The sequence below is a fragment of the Lepidochelys kempii genome, chromosome 16 (assembly GCF_965140285.1).
Source record: "Lepidochelys kempii isolate rLepKem1 chromosome 16, rLepKem1.hap1, whole genome shotgun sequence".
Lineage (NCBI taxonomy): Eukaryota > Metazoa > Chordata > Testudines > Cheloniidae > Lepidochelys > Lepidochelys kempii.
In genome coordinates this window covers 18737119-18761909 of record NC_136395.1, presented here as the reverse complement: position 1 = coordinate 18761909, position 24791 = coordinate 18737119, and the positions used below count along the sequence as shown (strand labels likewise).

General features: G+C 40.0%; 1 protein-coding gene across 2 annotated transcripts in view; it reads left to right on the top strand.

Annotated features, from left to right (window-relative positions):
- The window catches only part of MED27 (mediator complex subunit 27), a 180086-nt gene extending 176780 nt beyond the window's left edge, over nt 1-3306 (top strand). For both annotated transcript variants that reach the window (XM_073314820.2, XM_073314821.2), the window contains exon 8: nt 2279-3306. In XM_073314820.2, coding sequence (XP_073170921.1) covers nt 2279-2413 — 135 coding nt within the window. In that variant the 3' untranslated portion in view covers nt 2414-3306. The remainder of the gene's footprint in view (nt 1-2278) is intronic.
- Nucleotides 3307-24791: the final 21485 nt, after the last annotated feature.

Genomic DNA, 24791 nt, shown 5'->3' with positions numbered 1-24791 from the left:
GCAGAGAATTCCCTTTTGAGGAGAACCCCTCACTGGCTTAAAACCAGCAGAGCCATGTCTTTTACCAACCGCACCTTCTGGCATAGAGTGCACATTGAGGGATGGGAAAGGCCGTGTTGATAGGGCACTGGCTGGCACTCCACTTTGCTACATCAGTCTTCAGTTCATACCTGGTTCCTCAGGGACCATGCACCTCTGGCATAATTCTTGCCATAGCGGGCACAGACTGGCTCTCAGAATCAAGAGAGGAAAAGTGCGCACTCACACATGCACGCGCACACACACAAATCTATCCCACAGTTTTACCAGGAAGAAATATCTTAATTATTAAGTAGTACTATTTATTAAGAATTACCTAATTTATTTAAAACAATCTGTCTCAATATACAGATTTCAATTCAGCACATATGAGCTTCGAATATATTTATAATTTTGTTTGTAAAAACAGATTTTTGTATAAACTGTATTGCTGTCTGGTGAGTAAGAACAATGGTTCCTTATTCAGTACTCCTTCTGGCAGGATATAGTTTGGCAGTGGAAAACAGCTAGGGCTCAATCTACCCCGCCTACTGTCGAAGAAACACTTTTTCCCTGCTCATAAAATTTATGTCAACTTTTTTATAATTGTCCAGAACAAGTGATAGAGGCATGGGCATTTTTTAAAATCAGGATCCAGTTTGCTTTGTCTACCATCAGTCTCCACCACTCCTGGAGAAAACTTAAATTCACATGTGGAAAGTTGTAAATTGCTCTTTCATGTTCCAGTTGTTAGAAGTCTGATTTCAAAACAGTTAAACTCCTTTACCTATTGCATTTATTTAATTAATTTATAAAACGGCCACTAAGCTAAAATACTTGTGTAAAGCGCTTTTCTATTAGGGCGCATCTTACAATAAGATTCTTCAGCTCCAGAATGGCAGAAGTAGGTCTTACTGGTCCAATCCATGTTGCAGCATGTACCTGAAAATTAATGTTTCGAGAACTGGTAGCACATTTGCTTTTGCTGTGGACCTGTCGTATTGATTTGATAAAACACTACTGAAAACTTTAACAAAGCAAAAACACAAGCTCATCACAAGTATCAATATGTCGGTCCTTTTACATGTCGGGTGTTCAGTCCATTTGACAGGATGTAGGGTAGTCTTAATTTTCCAACAGGAATGAAGAACATTATTTTTCTTTCAAAAGGTGTTTAAGTGTACAATTTAACTTCATTTACTTATCTCTGTATTATAGTTCAGAAAATTTGATTTTCTGTGGTGCAGGCTAAGTCCAACAAAGCTGAAGTTAATAGCAGCAGCTTACCTATAGTATTCTGTTGCCCATGTCCCTAGTTACTGCTAAACCCGGAGATGATATAGTTCTTTTTGAGGAAAGTTATTGACTGCCTTAAATTCTGCTGCTATAGAGAAGGCTCTGATGAGGATGGAAGGATTTGTTTCAATAAATTCACTTGACCTCTTCTTCAGAGAACAATTTTCTCTTATTGATGTAATTCAGTAGGAATTTAAATGACAAGATTCATGTGCATCCTTCATGGTGTGAATCTGCTTGTCTTGAGTTTTTTAGTTGCATATCTCCTTGAGTTTGGAATTGAGTTATGTAATGCTCATTCTTATGTATGACAACCCAGTTAAGAGACCAAATCTTTACTTGGGAATGTTTTCAGCTGTTGTTTGCTGTTTATCACTTGACAACATTTTTTCTTTTGTAGAAGTGTCATCAAATATAAGATTTTATAGTACTTATTGGTCATAAAAATACTATGTTCAAACCACATTAGAAAGAAAATTAGTTAACCCGATGTGAAAGTCATATACTATATCTTCATCTATGAAGAGTTCAGGTTTCTGCACTGTGACTGCAGCAGAGGCGTGGTAGAGGAATAACAGAAAGAAAGAAACCAATATCTAATTTAACCAGGGCACAAGTATCGGAGAATGATCAAGCATAATCCTATGTCAGTTGGAATGTGAGGAGCATTGGTTGTCCATGGTAACCCTTTAGCTACAAATACCTTCTTCTCACAGCGTGAATTTCTGTTTACAAAGTTGCTTAATGAGAGAGAGTAGGGACTCCAGCAAAATGGAAAATCAGCTGTCTTGTGACCTTGTGATTTTCTGCATGCTTCCATTTCTATAAAATCACTGTATATCTTTCTGGGCCCAAACCAAGGTATGTTCTCGATGCTCAGTATAATTTTGTTTGACTGGAATGATAACATTGGGGAGCATCCATATCTAGTTTGTTTAATTTCTCACTATGCTTTTCTTTTTAGACCTGGTTAAGAAGTTACATAAAGCTGTTCCAGGCTCCATGCCAGCGCTGTGGAAAGTTTTTGCAGGATGGCCTTCCACCCACGTGGAGAGATTTCCGAACACTTGAGGCTTTTCATGACACTTGCAGGCAGTAGTAACACAACCCAGTCACTGGTCTTGGAAGAAGGAAAGTGAATGGGACTTACGGACAGAACAGGCCTTCAGATGAGCTCTGAAGAATGCTGATGATTCATTAGTTGATTCCCTTTCTGGACATTAATATACACATTTCCTCCTTTATTGAAGTTTTCTTACTGAGTAGTAAAGCAGCACTATGCATTTGACCATTAAAAAAGAAGTCTCTGTCCAAGATACTAATGAGGCTTTTATTTATTTTATTTTTACTTCAATTAATGCACAGGGGAAAAGGTGGGGAAAAGCTACTATTTTAGGCAGATCGTACGTGGTCATACTGGAGTATTTGTGCTGAAGTCATTCTCTGGGATCTGTCAGTTGTAGTCATTGTCATGAATAACTGAAATTTTAATGAGAATATTCGTGTACAATGTACATTTTGCTACAAAATTTACAATGGAGGAGAGCTTATTTTTGTGAACTACAAATAACTTTGTATTCAAAGAGTATATGTCATTTACTTTGTTACCCTGTAACATACTTTAGGTTCATTTTGTGTGTGTTTCACAGATTTTGACTTTTTAAAAAACTGGAATAATTTAAAAAAAAAATGCTATTGGAATTTTTTTTTTTTTTTTGCAAGGATGGTTCTCTGTGCTGCTCTTATTCTGGAAGAGAGCAGCGTGTTGATAAACATGAAATTTCAAAGGCATGTGACCGCTTGGAAGATGAATTGTGCTTTTTGAGAGAGGAAACAGATGTTTCCCTTTACTAAAATTGTAATGAAAAATGTTAGCAAAATCTGTGTGTATTGAGCAGTTATAAAGTATGTGGTGAGCAGTCACTGTGTGTCTAATTCGTTTGCCCTGTTTTAGTATTGAAAGTTGTAAAATAAATTTAGTCTTTAAGCACAGCTTCCGTAGTGCAGACACATACTTATTCAGCACTGTGATGATTAACATGTGTGGGGTTTTTTTCCTTTAACACTCTAGCTAAGTGTAACATGTCTGCCAATAGCGGCTGGTCCACAAAGAGCATAAGAGTTGTACTGCTACCAGCTAATAGCACAAGTAATAACCCTGAGCTGAAAGTCTCTGGTTCAGTCTTCACTGATGACTCAAGGTGGGGTTGTTGCAAATAAATGCTGATTGAGTGTAGGTAGTAACCTCATATACTTTTCTGGGTGATCATAGATTGTTTCTGTCCCAGTCCCTGTCAGTCATTTGGCTATGCTTCCCTTTAGTGCACCTTTATTACCTTAACAAACCTAATAAAGCCAGTAAGGGGGAGGGCTAGAGAAGGGCTGTCACTCTCTTAATTGTTTATTTTTCAGCAGATTTGATGTTGAATCCTAATGCTGCAAACTCATTTTTGTAGCCCCTTCAGTGGTGTGGAGAGTGCATCTTGCTGAAAAGTGAGAAGTTTCTTTCTGAGGACTTTGTTTTTAGAGAAGACTGTTGAGTAAAGTTACCTCCTCTTTGTGGCCATGTTCAGTAAGGTATTGCACGTAGTCCATTTTATGCAAAGAGCTTAAAGCACTCTGCTGATATAATTGGATTAAGTCTACAGTCCAGCTGTGCAAGATGCTATTATTTAAATAGGTACAGAAACTGAAAAATGGAGAAGTTGCAACTTGCTCTAGCTGTCATTGTATATAGTTATGGTACTGAGTGAAACATTCTTACATCCTGTTCCTAATGTGAAGGACTAACCATTACAACATTCATGTTTCAGTGTTAATGCAAAAACAGGGACTTTGTTCAGAATTTAAGAATTCCAGGTGTGATTCTATATCTGGAACTTTTTTAAGCCAGCCCAGCTTAGAGAGAGAGGAGACAGAGGCTTCAAAGAAGATACTCATATGTGATCCTGCTATTCCTTTTAAGGTTGCAAGGTGTGAATATACATTTGATTGATGATGTTGATGAATAGGAGTGAAATTTTATATATTTTATCTCGCCTTTTAATTTTTTAAAACTCTACAAGTGACCCCAAACAAAAGATTGCCAAATTGTCAATGCAAGTAAAGTTGACTTGCTTGGTGAAAACTGGTCCCATTGCACATACTCCTGCTCACTTGCTACTATTTGACCCATCTAGCATTCTGGGTGCAGAGATCATACAGGACAGAACGATATGTGCATCCCAGATGAGAGTGAATATTGTAGTATGGTAAGTGGACTTGCCATCACTGTACCTGGCCTGTGCATAATTTAGAGGGCTTAATTTTCTTATGCTGTCAGCTTTTTCTTTTTTAAACAAAAACAAAAAAAACCCTCAAAAGGTCATGATATGGTTGACAGCACTTTTCAGTAGGCTTTGGAGAGGCTTCTGTCTATTCCATTTTGTTTATACTTGGATAATGGTGTAGAAAGCAACCCCAAAGTTCACAGGAAAATCACATGTGAAATAATATATTGGAATTTACAGATAATTAGTTGCAGAAAACTGATTCAGCCAGTCTGTATGTTAATTGAGTTTGAAATTTTAAGCTTGTAATTGGCTATCCTGGTACCGAGTCAGAAAATTTCAGTGTAGGTAGCTGAACAGAAGAATTGTCTTGCTTATGGACATGTAGTGCAAATTCAGTTTACATAATTCCTTCAAAAAGCACCAGGTAGATGGGAATGTTCTCCCATACAAAAAGGTCTAGCATAGTACCTGGCAAATCGTGTCTTGTTGATAAGGCTCAGGAGAAAGAAATACAAAGCCAGTTCCAGAGGTGAAGTGTAAGGGTTGTAATATTTGCATTAAGGGGGATTGGAATATAACTGTGTCTAAATTGGTCCAACTTATGAACTGATGGACTGAAAAAATTACAATAGTTTAGACTTCACTTAATCTTACCTCAGAATTTGCCCCTAAAACTTCAGTTTGTTCTTTGTTCACCTGCTGTTAATCACTGGATCATGCATCCCCTAAACCAAGAAGAAACTAGTTTAGGGTTTTGAATTTTGAGGAATTAAAGCCTCAGGTCAACTCTAATCAAAACTACATTCTTATGGTGGAAAGCTTTCACTATTACACCTACCAACCTTATTCCTTAGGCAATGAATGTTGTTCTCCTTATTTAGTCTTAGGTAAAGAGATGGGCAGCAAGATGTGGCTTTTTTGCAGTTTGGGTAACTTTTCATTTTATTACAATCTGAGCATTCTTCACAAAACAGTTCAAATTATTTAAGGCAAATGATAATGAACATGTCTCCTGAGGAATGGTTAGCGATTTTCCCTATATTTAGTGTTGGAGAGAAGTCAGAACTGCATATTTCATGGTACCTTATTTCAGCAAGGCAAATTGCATTGTAGAATGGGGTGGTAGTCAAATTCAGCAATGGAAGTGAGAGAGACGTGGAAATTACCTATGCTATCAAATAACACTGCTGCAGTGGCTTTCTTTGGTGGATCAGAAGGTAAGGCAGGTTGTGTGTTACGAAGCTGTATTGTTCCAGCATTCAGACTACAGTACACTGATACATTAGTCTAACCTGATATTGCAAAGAAAATACACTGCACCATGATGCCTGTTGCCTCAATATCATTTTACCCTAGGTCAGAGCACACGGCTGTTCAGCCTTAAATAGGATGCCTGATGTGAAGAGATCACCCTTTCTGTCTAATGTGCAAACCCCCCTACTATTACTGTGTAGCTTGTAAATTTTAAAGGTTACAAAATCCATCTTTTCTCTAAGAAAGCAAATTTATTAATGTGAGAGCTTCTCTCATGAAGGGACCCCGTAGCAGATATTCAGTACATATTGCAGCCAGCTCTCCTCTTCCCTCCCAGCATGCACACACCCAAACCACTTCAATTTTTCTGCCGATATTGGACAAATGTAACAGGCTGAGTTTTTAATTTTCTACTCCCAGGTCTCCCTTGTCCCCTCATACATTTTTCATCACAACTCGCAGCTCTTTCCGTGCCTGCCCTGCGAACAGTATTGATTGACTGATTAAGCCATCAAGCTATGGCAAACAACTTTAATTTTCTAACCAAAGCCTTTTAGTTCTCTTGCTTTTCTTGTGTAGCTGTTACCCTTGTATGGCTTTTTTCATTTTTCTTTACTAACAAGATTTTTTGTGGGTTTTTAAATAGGACCTAGGCTACCAGAAGGGTTTATGCCCCACTAATGCCAATTAAAATATCAAGCAATGAAATATCAAAAGCTAAAGCTGGGGAAGCCAGATCTCATAATTTCACCTGGTTTAGAGAAACTCTGAATCACTCTTACTGAAACGTTTGGGGGGGGGGGGGCTGAAGAGTAAGAGTATCTTCGGCTGTTCTTGTTGCTCTGTTCCAAAAAAGCTACCAGCCCCAAAGCAATGGTCATTGTCATAAAACTGTATTTAGCAAAGAAGATGCACAGACCAGGAGTGTAATACAACTCATCCCGTCCGAGCATTTCACATGTGATACCTGTGTATTATAATAGATCAGGATTGTTTGATTCGGACAGTGCATTGGCAGACATATCTGAGAGATCTCTACTCTCATGTTATGAGATCCCCATTCAAGTTTACAAGTTCCAGTTTTGCAGAACTGGATGGGACCTGCCATAGAGCCTGCTAGCAGTATTTCAAAATCAGCCGCAGGGATTGTTAAAGAGCAATGTGAGGCTCAAATTTAGAGCTGCTATTTGAAGTCTTTAACAACCTTTAAAAATATGTAACAGTGGTGTTTGATTTCAAACAAGTTTAGGAGCAAGAACCCATTAAATTACACCTGTATGAGAAAAAGTGAATTCAGCTGCTTTTATAGTGCTCAGGAGTATCAAATACAGATAGTGATGAAAATTACTTAGTTTTTGACTGAGACCACATTTTCTGACAAACTTTACAAATAACACCTACATCCAGAGCAGCTAAAGCTCATAGTGCTGAAGCAGACATAATAGAAATGTCATCCTTTTGCACCCCAAACAGTGCCTTGTGTCACGCATCTCCCCTGCCCACATACTCTTAATCAGACACCAATGTTTTGGTGGCATCCATTCATTGGAGCTCCAGGATGGCAGAAGGGATGGTTGTCTTCAAGTAGAATCAGCTTTGAGCATTGAACACACTTTACAGAAATTAAGTGTGCAGAAATCCTATTGAATTTATTATTATTATTATTATTATTTATTATCTGTATTACCATAGTGCTTAAGAGACCTAGTCATGGGCCAGGACCCCATTGTGCTAGGTGCTGTACAAAGATCAAAAAGTCCAGGCCCCCAGGGGCTTAATTGAATCCTTTTTCTTTTTTTCTTCTCCATCTCATTGTCACTTAAAATACTATACAGCCCCCCAAAATGACTGTAAAAATGGCACTGAGTAACTCATGAATTTCCGTATCAGATTTGCTCAATAAGCAAATTAAAATGTTTTTCCTCCCACATGATTTGGTGGGGTTCCACATGTGTGTTTGGGATCACAGTTTTGCTTGAAGAGCTTTGGGTGGTGGTGGTGGTATGTGAGATAGAAGGAGCTCAGTTTAACTGTCAGACCCCGAGGTGAGTTTTCACGAATGGTGGTGGGAAAAAGTAAACTGGTCAGATATTATATGCAGTAGGCATAGTGGTTCTGCAAATCCACAGTGCAGTTTTTACAGCCACTTTTAAGGGTAAAAATGCAGGTTAAAAACCAAGGTAATTATGTCTGAATGGAAACCCTCACATCTCTGAGTTGTGTAATGATCCTGCAGTTCACTGTCTGAGACCTTGGTCCCTTTAATGGCAATGGATTGTGATAGCACATGTGCTGGTTTGGGGAATTACTGAAGAATATGGGGTAGAGGAGAAGATGTTAATTTCAAACCATGGTCGTGGCTCTGCTGCTGGCTCCAGTCTATCTAGCCAGCCAACTTCATAAATTTTAAAAAGATATAAACAGCAGCAGTATGGAAGAATAGGAGAATCCTGAAGGAACCGAGCGCATAAGTACTTAGGGCTTGTCTACACATACAAGTTGTAGCACTTTATACCAGTATAGTTAGGCTGGGAAAGATTAGATTTTTATCAGTAAATGTCTATTTCACCATACACACACAAACCAATGAAAAAAATTTCCATTGATGACAACTGAGATTTACAGATAGGCATAATAAGAAGAGTGCTGCTTGAGAACTTAGACTTTGATTGAAGGATATTTACTTTGTATAATTTGACACGTGATGTTGATGGTTTGTGTTTTAACGGTTCTAAGGCTTTAACTTTTTGAGTCGCCATATCTACTGTCATTAAATAATAAATTATCTGACTCCCTAATTTCCCACAACTGTGAAAATCAATTAAAAACTGGGGCGGGGTGGAGGGGAATAATTTTGTGCAAATGTGAAAATTTAAATAGATAAAAATTGAAAAAATGCTTTAAAATAGAATTGATAATATCCGTCAATTATATTTAAAAAATTGAATTTTGTCCAGCCTAAATATACAGTCCCCCCCTAGTGTGGATGCAATTATACTAGTATAGCTTATTCCTGTACCAAGATAACTGTGTCCACACTAGATTGTACCAGTATACCTATTTTGGTAACCCCTAACTGAGGGATTCTCAACCTTTGTCTTTGAGAGCCCCCTCTCCCCCACATACTATAAAAACTCCATGGTCCACCTGTGCCACAACAACTGTTTTTCTACATATCCAATCGATTAAAAACCAGGGCTGGCGTTAGGGGGTAGCAGGCAGGGCAATTGCCCGCAGCCCCACCCCACAGGGGACCCAGTAAAGCTGAATTGCTTGGGCTTTGGCTTCAGCTCTATGCAGCGGGGCTTGGGCTTGGGCTTTCTTCCTTGGGCCCCAACGACTTTATCGCCAGCCCTGCTCCCTGGTTTATTTTGGTGGACCCCCTGAAACCTGCTCGTGGCCCCCCAGGGGGCCTCAGATCCCTTGTTGAGAACTGCTGCCTTAACTGACATAGTTATACCTGTACAAAAGTAGGGGATAGCTCAGGTTAGGGAATCAGAGAAGGGAGATATGGATGTGTACATCTATAATTTAGGTTCTCAGTCAGACAGCTCAGTTTGATTTATTAGCTGGCTTATCAGTGGTAAATAAAGTGCAAACCTTAAGTGCTCTCATTGCTGTCTGCACCTCTACCTGTGTGACCTTATTATGGATTCATGCTATGGATTTAGTTCAGGTACATGCAGGGGGGTGACATTAACCTCAAAGCCTCCAAATGCTGGTTAAATCAATGAGTTTAGCACTGCAAGTCATTTTCCGGACTCCTCCCCTGGCTAAGGTATGGCAACTGTTTCCATGATCCAGATTTGAGTGTAGCATTACTTGTGGAACTCTTGAATTCCCTATGTCTATTGCTAATGTGTTATTGCTAGGCAGGGATTTCTCTCTTCAGCATTCACCTGGTGTCCTTCAGGAGAGATGATTCTTCACAAGGAAATGGAGAAACTGAGTGGTTTGTTGCTTTTGTTGCTGTTTTGGGAGAGAGGGAGTTGCATCACGAAAACATTCTGTTCTGCACGTAGGCATTTCAGTGGCATAGGGTTACAGTCCACTGCTTTGTGAGTGATATCCCGGAGATGAAACTAGTCTGAGTTGTCCCATCCCCTCCCCCACTTTTTTTAGGGAGTCTAGATCTGTTTTGGACATAAGATAATCCGTTTCCATAGAAGTGAGAATTTTTCATGAAGCTATTAGAATCTGTATTTTTTTCCTTTTTTAAAGCTGGATGATCAAAACAAAGAAGGTTTCCAGTTTTGATGCTTGTTAATAAGAAGAGAGCAATGAACTCTGGATGAGGTCATTTGGTTTGTTCCTTTGTAACAACCAGATTGTTTTATCACTTGGCTTTTTATCATCTGTAAAGCGCAGCAGCAGCCAATTGCCACTTTTGTACTGTAAAAATAAAGGGAGAGAAGAAATTGAAGGCATCTTTACAGGAATGTAAATGACATTTTATTATATATCCCATCCTCAGGACATTGTCTGTGGGACACCCACACTTTTTATATAATGTAATTTTTAAGCTAATAGTGAGGGTAATTTATAATGGGGGTCTGTTGTAGTTAGAAATGTGGGAGAGAACCCAGTAATGAGTAGAGTTTATGAAAAAGTTCACATTGCTCTAAAATCCAGGAGATTGCTGGTTAAGGCAGAAGACTTGTCATTGCACAATTTTTTCCTTGTGCAGAAGGCAAGGTTCTTTTTTATTTTCAGCAAGCAAATGTTAATTCTGTTGCCAAAATAATTCCTCAGCGCCCAGCCCAGGGAGGAAGAACTTAAAAATCTCTTACGTTGTCCTTTTGGAGGCTTCCAAATCAGAAGGAGGCTACAGGAATGTCCTTTCTGGACAGCAGTCTTCCCCTGACACGGTTGTTACACGCTGCCCAGAAGCTAAAGTCATGGATATTTATCTACCATTTCACTCTTAAGTCTTGTCTGCACTGAAAAAGCCTATTGTGTTAGACCATGTTGTGAAGGCAAGACTCTAATGGCAGTCCCTGTAGGTCATAGTTGGAGTTTTTTAGCTGGATTGTCTAAGAAAGCTAGGACAACTGACTGCTGCTGCTCATGCTGTACTGTTGGTGAATATAAAGAAGGGCAAGGTCTTCATTACACCTTTATTGAGCATAAGGCCACCTTAACAACACTGATATAATTAAAGTAGTGCAACCCCTCCTAGTTTGGACACAATTACACTGGTATAAATGTTGTTATACTTGTATTGCTGATTCCTGTTAGGGAAGAGGAATAAGCAGTACCTGCATAAGACACCATTATACCAGCATAACTATTTAAGTAAAATCAAACCCTAACAGACACAGCTATACCAGTACAGAATCTGTGGGGAGACCAGGATTCACTTACAAGAGAAAAAGGGCCAAATATTCTCTTGTCCTGCAGAAGCCAATTATGATCCTATCAGGAGTATTGAACAGTTCTTTGGTGAACATAGAACCTGAACATCTGATGCTGGGTAAACAACTTGTTTTTCTTATCACTTGCTACTTAACTGATCCCAGAATCTAGCACGCTAGTGCACAGTGCCTCTAGTGTTTACTGCAGCAACTGTGAATCATCTGTGTAGCCTACAGAATTTAAAGATCTGTATTCGAGCTGGGCAAATGCTGAAAAACAATTTAATAGTCACTTAAATTTTTAAACAAATCTGCTTTGATTACATTCTTGACTGTCTTATGCACTTTTTACAAGTGCTCTAGCAAATGAGTCCAGGAACGTTTCCAAAAACAGGAAATATGGGAAAATATTAATGGAAAATTAATTTTGAATTCATAAGCATTGGAAACCTGATTCTAAGCATTACTCTCATCCAGTTCTAAAGAGAAACACACCAAGGGATTTATATATCTAGTTACAGTTAACCAACAAAGCTGAAATTTCATCTATTGAATTCTCACAAGCTGCTTATGTGGAAATTATAGACAAAAAATTATTAACAAGAAATGTCACCATACCCTTTTGGTAGAAAATTAACCTTGATATTGGGGGCATGTGTACATGAGTGGCTCCAAGATGTCCATGTCTCTCATCATCTGCACTATTTGAATGAATTTTGGCTCTTTTGGAGTATTTTTAGTGCTTTTTTCTCCCCCTTGTAGCCTCACCGCTTTTAGTGGCCTCTTTAAAATGCCCAGAGGAAAGCAAAAGTCTTCAAAAGAAGAGTTGAAGCCCTATCAATGAGGGCTGAAAGATGTGTTGTAGTTTCTCTTTTCATGATACAGCCCTCAACCTTGGAACAGTATGAGGAGGAGTTGAAGGTAGTGATGACCCATAGAAACATGGTTTGCATAGGAAAATGAATACAATGCAGGTGTCATTTCCTAAAACTGAACAGAGGCTGGAACCCTCTATGTGATCTGAACAGAAGTTGGCGGTCAGGTCAAAGTGGCAGATAATGAAACTTCCTTCTGAGCTTGAGGGCACTGTAAACATTGATAAAAGAAAATAAACTTACCCTTCAAATTTGGGTGACCAGGGTAAGAGAGTCTGTTCAGGACTTGTAGTTAGTCAAACGGAGTTGAATCACAAAAATACTGCTTTGAGCAAGAATTTCTAGCGACAGAGCCTACTATAGAGATTTTATTATTCATTGTTTACTTAGAGACTCCCAGATAAAATAAAAATTACCTAGGCCTCCAAGAAATTATACTCTTTTGAGGAATCCCTGGTGATTCACACTATGAAGCAGTTCCAGAACTGGGATTTACCTAACTCAACACCAGCTTTGGTTAAAAGGAGCTTTGTCCAGACCAAGAAGCAATTGACTTGCAGTACCAACTGATTTAAAAAACTTGTTCTGCACATGCATGGTATGAATTCTCTATTAAATTTAGAATTAAGATACTATTTTTTGACTATGGAGTGACATAAATATGTAATATCGATATTGGTTGCTTAGGTGGTATGGATTTCCACTACTGTTTCACTGGATTCCTGTAATGGCATACGTTTTTCAGTATACATCTTGGAAGTATACAAAGAAATCGGTCCAGTCTTTTCATGCATGTTTTAATGAAAACCTGAGGAACTAATTAAAACATTGCCCTTAAGATTTTGTATTTTAACATTCAAACATCAGGAGATGCCAAAAGTAAAAGCTACTGTAGTAGTCTTAACTTACTCACCGTGCACATATGGTTCTGATTTTTTGCTCAGTTATACTGATGTTACTCCATCAATGCCAATGAAGTTAAATCAGTGTAAAACCAATGTAACAGAGTGAATAATCAGGCTCATGGAATATTCTGGATTATTGTAGTATTGTCATCAGTTCTTAAGCAGAACTCCCCATTGCAGTAACTAAGGGGGATTCTAGTGAAAATCAGATGGTACTGATGTTACATAAATGTATTAAAACAGGGATAATTCTGCTCTCAGAGATGACTCCGATTGATATCAGTGGGGTTTGCATGGATACTTGGGGATAACGAAATTTACTTTTGAGATCTTTGTATGATATGTGTCTATAATGCCTAGCACAATGGGCCCCCAATATGGCTGAGGCCTCTATACAATAATGCAATATAAGAGGAAGGGTGGTGGTGGTCGGCGACTTCCTCCAGAGGGTGATGGAGATATCCATCTGCTGACCCAACCTGACAATCTGGGGCATGTGCTGCCTGCCTGGAGCCAGCGTCTGAGATGTTACAGAAAGGTTGCTGAGGCTCGTCCGGCCCACTGACCACTACCCCATGCTGCTCCTCCATGTGGGCATTAATGATACTGCCAGGTCTGACTCTGAGCAGATCAGTAGTGACTCCAGAGCTCTGGTAGCAAGGCAAAGGGGTCATGAGTGCAGGTGATGTATTTGTCCATCCTCCCAGTTCAGGGTAAGGGCTCAGGCAGAAACAGATGCATCCAGGAGATGATAATGGCTATGCAGATGATGTCAATGAGAGGGCTTTGGCTTCCTCAACCATGGAATGCTGTCCTAGGAGGAAGGACGGCTGGGAAGAGATGGAGTCCATCTGACCAAGAAGGGAAAGAGCATTTTCATGCATCGACTTGCCAACCAGGTGAGGAGGGCTTTAAGCAAGGTTCAAAGAGGGCAGGTGATAAAAGCCCACAGACAAGTATAAAAAAAGTGACCTTGATAGACAGCTAGATGTTGGGGGGGGGGGAATGGAAAATTACAGTAGGATCATAAGAGCAAAATGAGGGGAAACCAATAGGGGAATCTGCTCAACAACTTAGATGCCTATACACAAATGCAAGGAGTATGGGGAATAAACAGGAAGAACTGGAAGCCTTCGTGTACAAACTAAATTACAATTTGATCCCACCAAGTGTTTGTGATGCCAGTTAATCTCATGACTGGAATATTGGTATATAGGGGTACAGTTTGTTCAGGCAGTGTCAAGCATTGGCAGTCCAGCTCAATGGTTAGAACCAGGCTGAGTGGGCTGGCAACCAGAGTCAAGGGTCAGAGCCGGAGTCAGGATACAGGAACCAGAGCCAAGGCTGGAGCAGGATCAGTGTGAATGCAGGATGTGAGCAAGGCTGGAGCAGGACTAGTGCTGACGTGGCAACATGGACAAATTGCTACGGATAAGTAGAAAAGAATAGCACAAGCATGTAGGGATAAAATCAGAAAGGCTAAGACACAATGTGTGTTACACCTAGGAAGGGACATAAAGAGCAATAATAAGAGGCTCTATACGTACATTAGGAGCAAGAAAAAGACAAAAGAAAGTGTAGGTCTACTACTTAGCAGGGAAGGAGAGGTAGTAATGGATGACACCAAGAAGGCTGAGGTGCTTAATGCCTGTTTGGCTTCAGTCTTTACCAAAAAGGTTAATTGTGACCACATGCTTAACATAATTAATATTAACAACAAGGGGAAAGGAACAGAAGCCAAAATAAGGAAAGAACAGGTTAAAGAATATTTAGATGAGATAGATCAGTGGTTCTCAACCAGAGGTACGTGTACCCCTGGGATACGCAGAGGTCTTCCGGGGGTACATCCACTCATCTAGCTCATATTTGCCTGGTTTTACAAGAGGCTACATAAAAAGCAGTAGTGAAGTCAGTATAAACTAAAATTTCATATGGCCAATGACTTATTTATACTGCTTTATATACTGTACACTGAACTGTAAGTTCAATATTTATATCCCAATCAATTTATTTTATAATTATATGGTAAAAACGAGAAAGTAAGCAATTTTTCAGTAATAGTGTGCTGTGATACTATTTTTATGAGGTGAAACTTGGGTATGAAAGACCAATCAGACTCCTGAAAGGGATACAGTATCTGGAAAGGTTGAAAACCACTGAGACTGATGTAGTCAAGTCAGGAGGCCCTGATGACATTCGCCATCATGTACTTAAGAAACTAGCTGAAGCAATCTCAGAACTGCTCATTTTATCTTAGAGAACTCTTGAAGGATAGGTGAGGTCTCAGAGAACAAGTACTATGTTTCTCCAGTCTTTAAAAAAGTGAACAAAGAGGAATGGTCTAAGATATATTTGGTCCTGTCTCAGTGCAGGAGGCTGGAGAGATGACCTATCAAGGTCCCCTCCAGCCCTACATTTCTATGATTCTATGTTTGTTATGAACAAACATGCTATTTAAATGCTATTATTCATTTTACAATATATAAGGGCAAAATTGAATCCTATGTGTATGAATAATGTGGGTGATGTACGATTACCAGGAGAGACTTGACTTCTTTCACACTTCCTGATTTTTGGATTGTTTAACATAACTTTGATACGTTTAAGTATAATGCTAGGATATACTCCTATGACACAGAACTATTTATTTCAGGCCATTATTTACAGACAGGTTTGCCATCATTTGTTGCTGCTGTTAGACGATATTGTTGATAATTCTGTGCTTCATTGTCTGGCCATTTTGTACTGTTATAAAGATCACTTTCACCCCCTCCTACTTAAAAAGCCTAACATATGCCTTTTTTTTAGCAGTCACCGCATAGTAGAAAAGAGCTGAGTCAGCTCTCTTTTTAATATGAGCCACTTCACAGCAGAAGGCAGAGAAATCAATACGCCTTACAGAAGTTATCAGAAGCATTAAAAATATTTATCATTAAATAACAGTGATATAAACAAAAAGTAACTCCTTCAGCCATTAGGATTAAAAGTGCATTTACTTTTCTTTCCCCAATTACTGTGACATAAGAAATCTGTTACCCAAAGTGAAGCATTATTTGATAGAGAAACAGTACGAAATAAATAAATAAATAAAGCATTCAGAAGGCAAAGTAATTTAAAAATAAATGAAAGGACTATAACACTGATTTTTTTTTCTTCATTGGAAACTGGTGAGGCTGACCAAACATTGCTCTTAAAAGAACACTAACAACCACTTTTCATTTTACTTTTTAACACTATGAATTCTCCAGTGTTTTACAAACTTAAAAGAACCCTTCATTTCCATGTTCCCTTCTAGAAGCTCGAACAAAGCATTCTTCATTTCCAGCTACAAAACACGTTGACCTTTTTTGCCACTCTTTCAAAGAAGCTATAGGCAGGGTTGCTCCCTTTTGTTGACTTCCTTGTCTGTGCTCTTGCATTGCCAATATCCATAAATAGGAGTCTTTAAGTTGACTTCAGTGGGATCTGGATCAGCCCCTTGACTGCAGTTTTTACTTCACCTGACAGAGAAATGCAGCCATCTCTGGGGTGGAAAACAGTGTCTATTAAACACTGTAAAGTAAAACAGTTTAGGCTACAAGTGAGAAGTATAGGTAGATAGAGTAGGTACCCAAAATGAAATTAGGCTAGGACATCAGGACTGGCACACCTTGTTCTTAAGATTATTGGGATTATTGCTGACCATACATCAGCAGCTCCTTCTCTTGTCTCATCCAAAAAGAGACACCTTCTAGTGCCACCTAACCCCACAGAGGGAGGGAGGCCAGTAGTCACACTGAGGGAATAGCATCATCTGAAGCATTGCCAACATCATTTCTGCAGTATCTTGGCTTTTCTTTGGTCTCTCATCCTAGTGCTGGCCTAACCTGATGCTACTGAATTTATAAGCTGTCGGGCTATGACAGCAAAACATGTAATTTGGTTGTAGGAAGACTTTTCCCCCCACCAGTCTATAATTATATTCAATTTAAATTTCTTCACAGTGTCTCTCTAACTTGTATGTCAACAAAATACTCTGGTATGTGTTACATATACTTTTTTTGCTCTGGAAAAAGTTGAAAGAAATATCTTAAGGTGCGGTGTAATATAAATATAAATCATCATTGAGTTGTTGTAATTTGGTTGATCAATCTGTTCTACAGATTTTTTTTCCTCTCTCATCTATAATGGTCTGTGCTTAATAGTCACCAGTTCAGGAACATTAAGATGACACCATCTCAGAAGAAAATGAGCACCACTTGAATTAAGAACTGTAAGGGAATTGACATAACCTGGTTTCTATGGATGAAGTGACCGATTGCCCCGCCTGTGTAAATTCTTCCTGCAAGATAGAATATGGACCAACATTAAAAATGGCCTGGAGTGAAGTCTGGTCATTTGCTCTCCTAACGTGAGAAAGAGTAATACAACCTCAGGGCATGAGAAGGTAACAAAGGGGCCATATGTTAGTACAGCAATAGAACCTCAGAGTTCTGAACACCTCAGGAATGGAGGTTGTCTGTAACTCTGAAATGTTTGTAACTCTGAACAAAATGTTGTGGTTATACTTTCAAAAGTTTACAACTGAACATTGACTTAATACAGCTTTGGAACTTTGGACTGGTCTACAATACTGCTCAAATTAATGTAACTTACATTGTTCAGGGTGTGACGCAAGTTACAACTACCCACGCGCTGTCCACACCAATGCTATGTCAGCACGAGATGCTCTCTTGCTGACATAGCTTCCACCTCTCACAGAGGTGGAGTAATTATGCTAATGGGAGCACTCTCCCGTCAGCATAGCACGGTTTCACCAGACATGCTACAGTCGCGCAGCTGTGCCAATGTAGTGCTGTAGTCTAGACTTGCCCTTTACCGTGCAGAAGAAAAATGCTGCTTTTAACCATCTTAATTTAAATGAAACAGGCAAAGAAACAGCTTGTTTCATCTTTTTTAAATCTTTTTTTAAACTTTCCCTTTATTTTTTTAGTAGTTTACGTTTAACACAGTATTGTATTTGCCTTTTGGGGTGGAAGGGTCTCTGTTGCTGCCTATTGCATACTTCTGGTTCCAAATGTGGTTGATCAGTTGGGTCTTAATTTGGGTGTTTGTAACTCTGATGTTCTACTGTACTTGATGAAGAGATAGAGATTATCAAGTACTGTATCACCCCTGGATGACAAACGAACGGATTTCACATGCACAGGACTAAAAGAATACCTACACACACATGCGCGCACATGCAACATAGCTGTGAAGAACTGAGATTTTTAAAAAACATCTCAAAGTCAAAGGGTTAGCTAGCACCCTGGGTGAAACTTTAAAGTCACCATACTTTTTTCACGCACTTTGCAGAAATTCAAGTGCAAAATAAATAAATAAAATAAAACGCCACTCACTGCAGCCTAATCTTTTCTTCTAAACTTCCCTGTAGTTTCACAGCCCTGCTTTTGAGGACCCTTTTGTACAAAGGTATCTGTGACATATGGATGTCCTCTATTTGTCCTGCTTTGAACTATGTGGCTGCAGCATTTTCTCCCAAGCTTAGTGCTAAAAATACTTTAAAGATAAACTCTAGTGCAGCATACTTGCCGAATCATTCTCACTCAGCGTTCTTCCCAGCCAATTTCCCTTACATGAGAGCCAGGTCTGCTGGCCTGATGGAAACTTTTTATTGATCTTGACACTTTGCAGTGGAAGGGGAAACACAGTGCCTTTCATCTTCTCCTTTCATAGAGCCATTCCTCTGTCAGTTTCGTGTTTGATGAGGTGAAGGTTGTAATCCAAAAAGATTGGAAATCTTTACGTGATCAAAGAATTCCTCCATGCAGCAGGAGTTCAGAAAGGAATGGCAGCTGAAACAAAAAGGTACAAAAATAGGAAAGGAAAGGGGAAGTTATACAGACAGAAGAGTCCAACATGGGGAGACTGTTGCTGATGGAAAATGGTCTCTGGTGTTTTTAAAAATGTAATAATAAAATGAGATCAGTGGACATATATCCTAGCCATTGTGTTTGCAAGGCAATCTACCCAAATAATACAAAAACAAAGCTATTGGGTCTTTACAATCTTACCCCTCCCCCTTTTGCGTTTTCATTAACTCCAGTCATTTTTGCCAGTGAACACCCAAGCGATAATATTGAGGCAATTTAGCAGGTTATGTGATCTGTGAAAAGCAGATTTGTGAAATTTGCAGATTGATTGTTGAGGTAAGTGCTAATGCTACTGACTTAATCTGATCTGATACTTCGGGAAAACCCTCCAAACTCTTAAAAGTGAAAGGTTGGATAGGAATAGATAAATACCTATTTCAGGGGTTGGCAGTACCCAACATTTATCCAGAGAGCAGGAGCCTTCTAGATAATGCTGCAAAATCGTATCTTCTTCCATTTGATGATGATGCAACTTGGCCCCTTATCTGTTTTTAAATGGATTCAATTTTGGCCAAAGATTAGTATGCAGTCAGGACAGCCATGTGTCAGCAGGAACAAGTGGGAGTGTCTGTGCCTGACCTTTATTCAGAACCCAAAAGGAGCATTTTTATTTATATGTATTTACTGCAGCACTAAAGGAAATCCACCGTTTCGGCCAAACACTCCTTACCTCACTAAAGGGGAATTTTTATTCCCCTTTTCTAGGCTGTGCATTTTCTAAATGTCAAGTATTACTTTGGTTTGCGTTGTCCTTTGAGTCTACATGGAAAGGTTTAGATAAGCTTTACATAATAAGAATTCATATGTGCTGGGACTTATCCAAGGCAAACCTTCTGAGATTTGGCCAGCACTAGTGGAGATATGTTTTCACTCCAGGGCCTTTTTCTGCAACAAGTAAATGTGTGTGATTGTGTAACCTGAAGATGCTTTCTCAGCACTGACGACTTTGGTGGCAGTTACAGTTTTATGAAAGAGGCATTTCCCAGTATGGCCTATTGGGAAGAAAGAGCTCTTCCAGATGTTGGGGTGGTCCAGTGGGTAAGGCACTGGACTATGATTCAGGAGAGTTGGATTCAATTTCTGTTTGTGACCTTGGGCAAGTCACTTCATCTCAATAATACTGTTTTCTCCCCCCTGCTTTTGTCTGTCTTATTGTCTCACTAGGTATATGTATAGTACCAAGTCCACTGGGGCCTCCATTGTGGTGGAGGCCTCTTAAGTGCTACTCTAATACAAATAAATATAATCTAATATGGTCATGGACTATATCTAATGTTGCTAAAACACCAAACACAGTTATGGTGCTATAGAAATAATAGGAACATCATATGTGCTGCATTCTGTGATTATTTTCTGATTGAGAATATGTTTAAGTAGACCAGTGAATGAGTGAGAAGATTGGTGATGGGAGTCGGTGTTTCCAGTTCAAGTCTAAGTCAATAGGGAACAAAAGCCATTACCTGTTAAGGTGGCATGTGTGAAATGAATTGACAACCTCAGCCTAATTTCTGGAATGCTGGGGGAAAAGGGAGATCTGTGTCACAACAAAAACCAACTTGCTTCCCTTTGATAGCACTCTCAGGAAAAAGGCCACAGAGACTGAACTTCCTGCTCATTCTTAAAGGCGGTCCTTCAGTGCCAGGGTTAAAACCTATGGGCTGCACAGCTGTGGGGAAGCCCACGTTTTTGCTTACCATGCTGTTCCTGCTCTGGGGGTGAACTGAGGATGTCAGCCTGCAGCATCATCCACCTGGCATCTTTCACGTGCATTACTTTCAACACGTGTTCAGTCACAGACTGGGAGGTCAGTCAGACTTGAGAGTTTACTTTGCTGTATGCGAAGCAAGGGTATCCCATGCACTCAAATAATGGGCAATGTCTAGAAGTTGGTTTGCTCCTCTTTGACCATTAAACCTTGCTGCTTTGAGTGTAGAATTACTGTAGGTATGAGTTTGAGTTGTGTACAATCAGCTGCAAATCAGCTTCTTCTGAGGTTGGAAGAGGCCAGGAAGGGAGGAAAAGGATTTCCGTACATTGACAATAGCTCCCATGCAGTTGCAGGAGTAGCTATGGAGAGGATCCATGGCCTCTTGGCCTTGGGAAGATTTCATGCTGCTTTTGAGAACCTGTGCCTAAGGTCCATTTACTTGGGCTTTGTGACTAGATCACATTTTTTTACTCTGTCTCTCTCTAATTTGATTGTAACCTACAGGAAGTTTAACTTGTGGCTTTGAACTCAAATTCTTCAGAGGGCTGGAGTGAGTGACTCCACTTCACTCTGAAAAGGTTCTTCAGCTGTACATCCCTAACTGAGGATGTCACTGCATCTTGAACTTCCCTGTGTTTCTGTTCTCTTCAGCCTGCAGAGTAGTAATAGCTGTTCTGAGACAAACTTTTATGGGCTCTGTCCTCATTCTATTCAGAGAAAGTTATTGATAGATTAATTTCAACAAAGACTAATCAATAATTTATGCCAGTGTTTTCACTCACCCGACACCAAGACAGACTTTGATATGATTTGACAGGGTCAGGCACACCTCAGTTTAATTAAACCTGATGCTGGAAATTAAAAGAAAAACTATTGGTTACTGGAAATGGAATCAATCTGTAATCAGTAACAAGGGATTGATTAAAAGGTTGGGTGATGCTCAGGAATGAAAGTACAGATTCAGCAGTCACTTTCTGATGGCCAGATTAACAGGGCATATTGAATGTAAATATGCTTACTGGCATTTTGTCATGGTGTGGCCTTTAGAAGGCAAGCTGTTTCTATGCTGTGATAAATGGGTTTGCATCTGGAGGAGTGCAGCTGGAATCCAGGGCTGTACGGTATCCTATTCAAAAGAAAGGAAGCATGCATTAACTGGCATCTTGTTTGATCATGGATGTGCAAGCAGATCAGGTTGGATACCTATTTCATGATCATCAGTGGCCTGCTATGATCCAAACTGGAAATAAAAGCACTGCTAATAGAGCATACTTCCTACTGGGTCTTGCAGCCAAGAATATCAGGGCCCTTTCCAAACACTAATTAAGTAGCATTGCAACAACCTTTGGGAAATGGAGATGTTATACACAGGGAGATACACCTCTAGGGTAGAATGTGGCAAGTCTGTAACAGCACAGCTGTTGAGGGTGGAAAGTGCGAAAGAATGCAAAGTGGTTACCGAGGGAGTCAGAGCATTCTCAAATGGGACCAGGACACTGGAAGAAGCCTGTTGACTCTTAGAAAAGCTGCCATGGGCTCTTGAATGACTTCAAGTGAATCAGGCCTCTGTTTGTCCATGTGAAAGGCAGCATCCCAGCATAGTTACCAATCATGCTGCATGGTGCTTGGAGGTTTTACTGCTTGTTCACATGTCATGAACTGGCTTCCCAACAGTGTGCTGGGTACTTGGAAGTTTTCCACCTAAATACTGACCCAGGTCAGCCTTGCTCAGTTTGTGAGATCCAACAGGCGTACAGCACCAGTTGGTTCTTCTACAGAGCATGAATAATATGAAAAATTGTAAACAACATGTATAGTGTAAAGATCTGTCCAAATTTGTGTCAGCTCATGAAAGTGGACAAGATGAGCCACCAGACTTCTCTAGCCCCAGTGATTCTGTGAGCTGGTTGAAAAATCCAAGATGTGGATGTGGAGCCATGGGTGGGCGGGGGGGGAATGGTGTAATGCACACAGCCATGCACTGTACTGTACTTGCCAGGCAAGTATCCAAAAGACCCGGGAGAAGCTCCTCAAGGCAAAAAGCCTCAACTAACAGGGCTATGACCTGGCTCTTTGGAGGCCACATGCAAGGTATCACCTCCCCGAGAGTGTTTAGAAGGGGACTGTGTCACCTTCAGAAAACTCAAGTTACAGATGAGTAGGATTGTGCTTCCACATCTTGATCATCTTGATTTTTTCCATCTGGAGGAGGGAAGAAAGCTTTGGCCATTCATTTTCTCTTTATCTAGGGAGTAAGATGGCACCATGGCAGATCCCTTCCCTTTTAATGGTACTTAGACTTTGTTGAAAAAAACATTGCCACTGTGGCAATCCTCATGCTACGGGGAAGGAAAAATATCTATAGTTCTGAATGAAGAGCTGTGATGTACTCCCGTGTAGGCACTTAAGCTAATAACAAGAGACAACCTATTGTTATACATTGTTAGGTGTCTCAAAGCTGTCTTGTGTTGTGCTTGGAGTCTTGCCACCAGAATTGGATTGTGCTGGTACATGTGTAAAGCTGGAATAACCCTTTTGTTAGTGGGGTAACTCTCGATCTTCACTAGTGTAACTGAGACCAGAATCTGTTTTTTCAGTTGTTGGGATTACCCCCAGAAGGCATTTCCATGAGTTGAGACATTGTTTTTAGAGCTAATATATGTAAAGCACTTTCATAACCCTCTCTGTGTACAAAGGGCAGGTCTTTCTGAAGGCCAAAGTGAAAATAAGTTGTAACCTCCCCTAAACTCTGCTTCCTGGAAGCCAGTTGGGGTGAGGTAACTTCCCAATGACAGCACAGCTCTGCAACACTGTGGCAGGGAAAACAACTACCTCAATGTCATACCAGTTCTTCAAAGTCCAGCTGAGACTCAATTATAAACAAATACAAGAAAGCTCTGAATTCGTTTGAATTGCAGATGGGGGGTTGTGAGGATGACATTATTTTCTTTTTTCATCAGCCTCAATAACTCTTAGCTTTCTTGTCACCTTGAGAGTGGAATAGCTGTTGGGTGCTGGGTACCGCGAGAGGTAATATATTTTAACATTTTAAAAGATTGCAGTTGAAACACGGAGCCGCAATGTGGCAAAGGCACATTCACTGAATAAAGCAGCCTTTCTAGTTAGCACTGTTGTATTTTTAGTTGAAACAAAAGTGGATTTGGTTTTTTTTAAAAAACTTGCTCCAAACAAGATGACTTTCTCATTTTAAAATACGCTTTTGACATCAATTATTAATATGCAGAATCTTGGAATAAGCTCAAAAAAGGTGTGTGTGTTTTTGTTTTGTTTAAGGCTTTCTAAGTCTGCTTCCGGCAAAGACGCAGTGTTTGGAGAGGTTTGGGGGGAAAGGCTTGTAGGGTGCCGCCCGCATGTGAACAGGCATTGCGGCGGTTGCATGTTGGGGGGTTGAAAGCCATTTCCTCCAGTGCCTGGCTTGTTTGGGCTTTGATTTCTAACTGACAGCCTGCTGAAGGATTGATCTGAGCAAGGATAAATAATTCATGAGCTTTTTGAGCAGCTGTGAATTTTGAAAAGCAAGTTCTGCACAGCAGACATTGTTGGGACTAAAAGAGCAGTTTGAGGAGAAAGCTGTTTGTTTGTGGTGGTGGTGTCTTTTGCCGTTTGTAATTTCCAATCTCCCCCCCCCCTTTTTTTTTAAGGGCCTGTCTTGTTCAGCTGGCTCTCAGCAGGTGTCTTTGGCAGTGCCAGAAAGCTGCCATGAGTGAAATATTTCCACCAGCAGAGTCCTGCCAAAGCACAATATGACTTCTTAGACTTTGGTGAAATAATTCCCCCTTTCAAGGGGGAGCATTTTGTGATGACAGGCCACCTGCCCAAGCACTGTTCAGAGATATTAATGCATGTTGAGAGCGTATCAGATTAATCTCCGGCTCCTGGTAACTGCAGACAAGGCTGAGAAATGACTTGGTGGAATATTGCACTAAAACATAGGGTTTGTTTCGTATTTATGTTGAGGCTCCTTCATGCCACTCTGGCAGTGTAAACTATAACTTACTCCCACTACAAGGCCCCTTTACACTGCCAGATAAAAGGGCCTGGCATCAGTGAGACTCAGACATACAATGACCACCTGATGATGATTTAAGTGGGTTACATTTTCCATGTTCTCTTCTAGCATTTAGTAGTCTTGCTGAGATCTGTGACTGTATCTTTGCAAGACCCAAGCGTTTG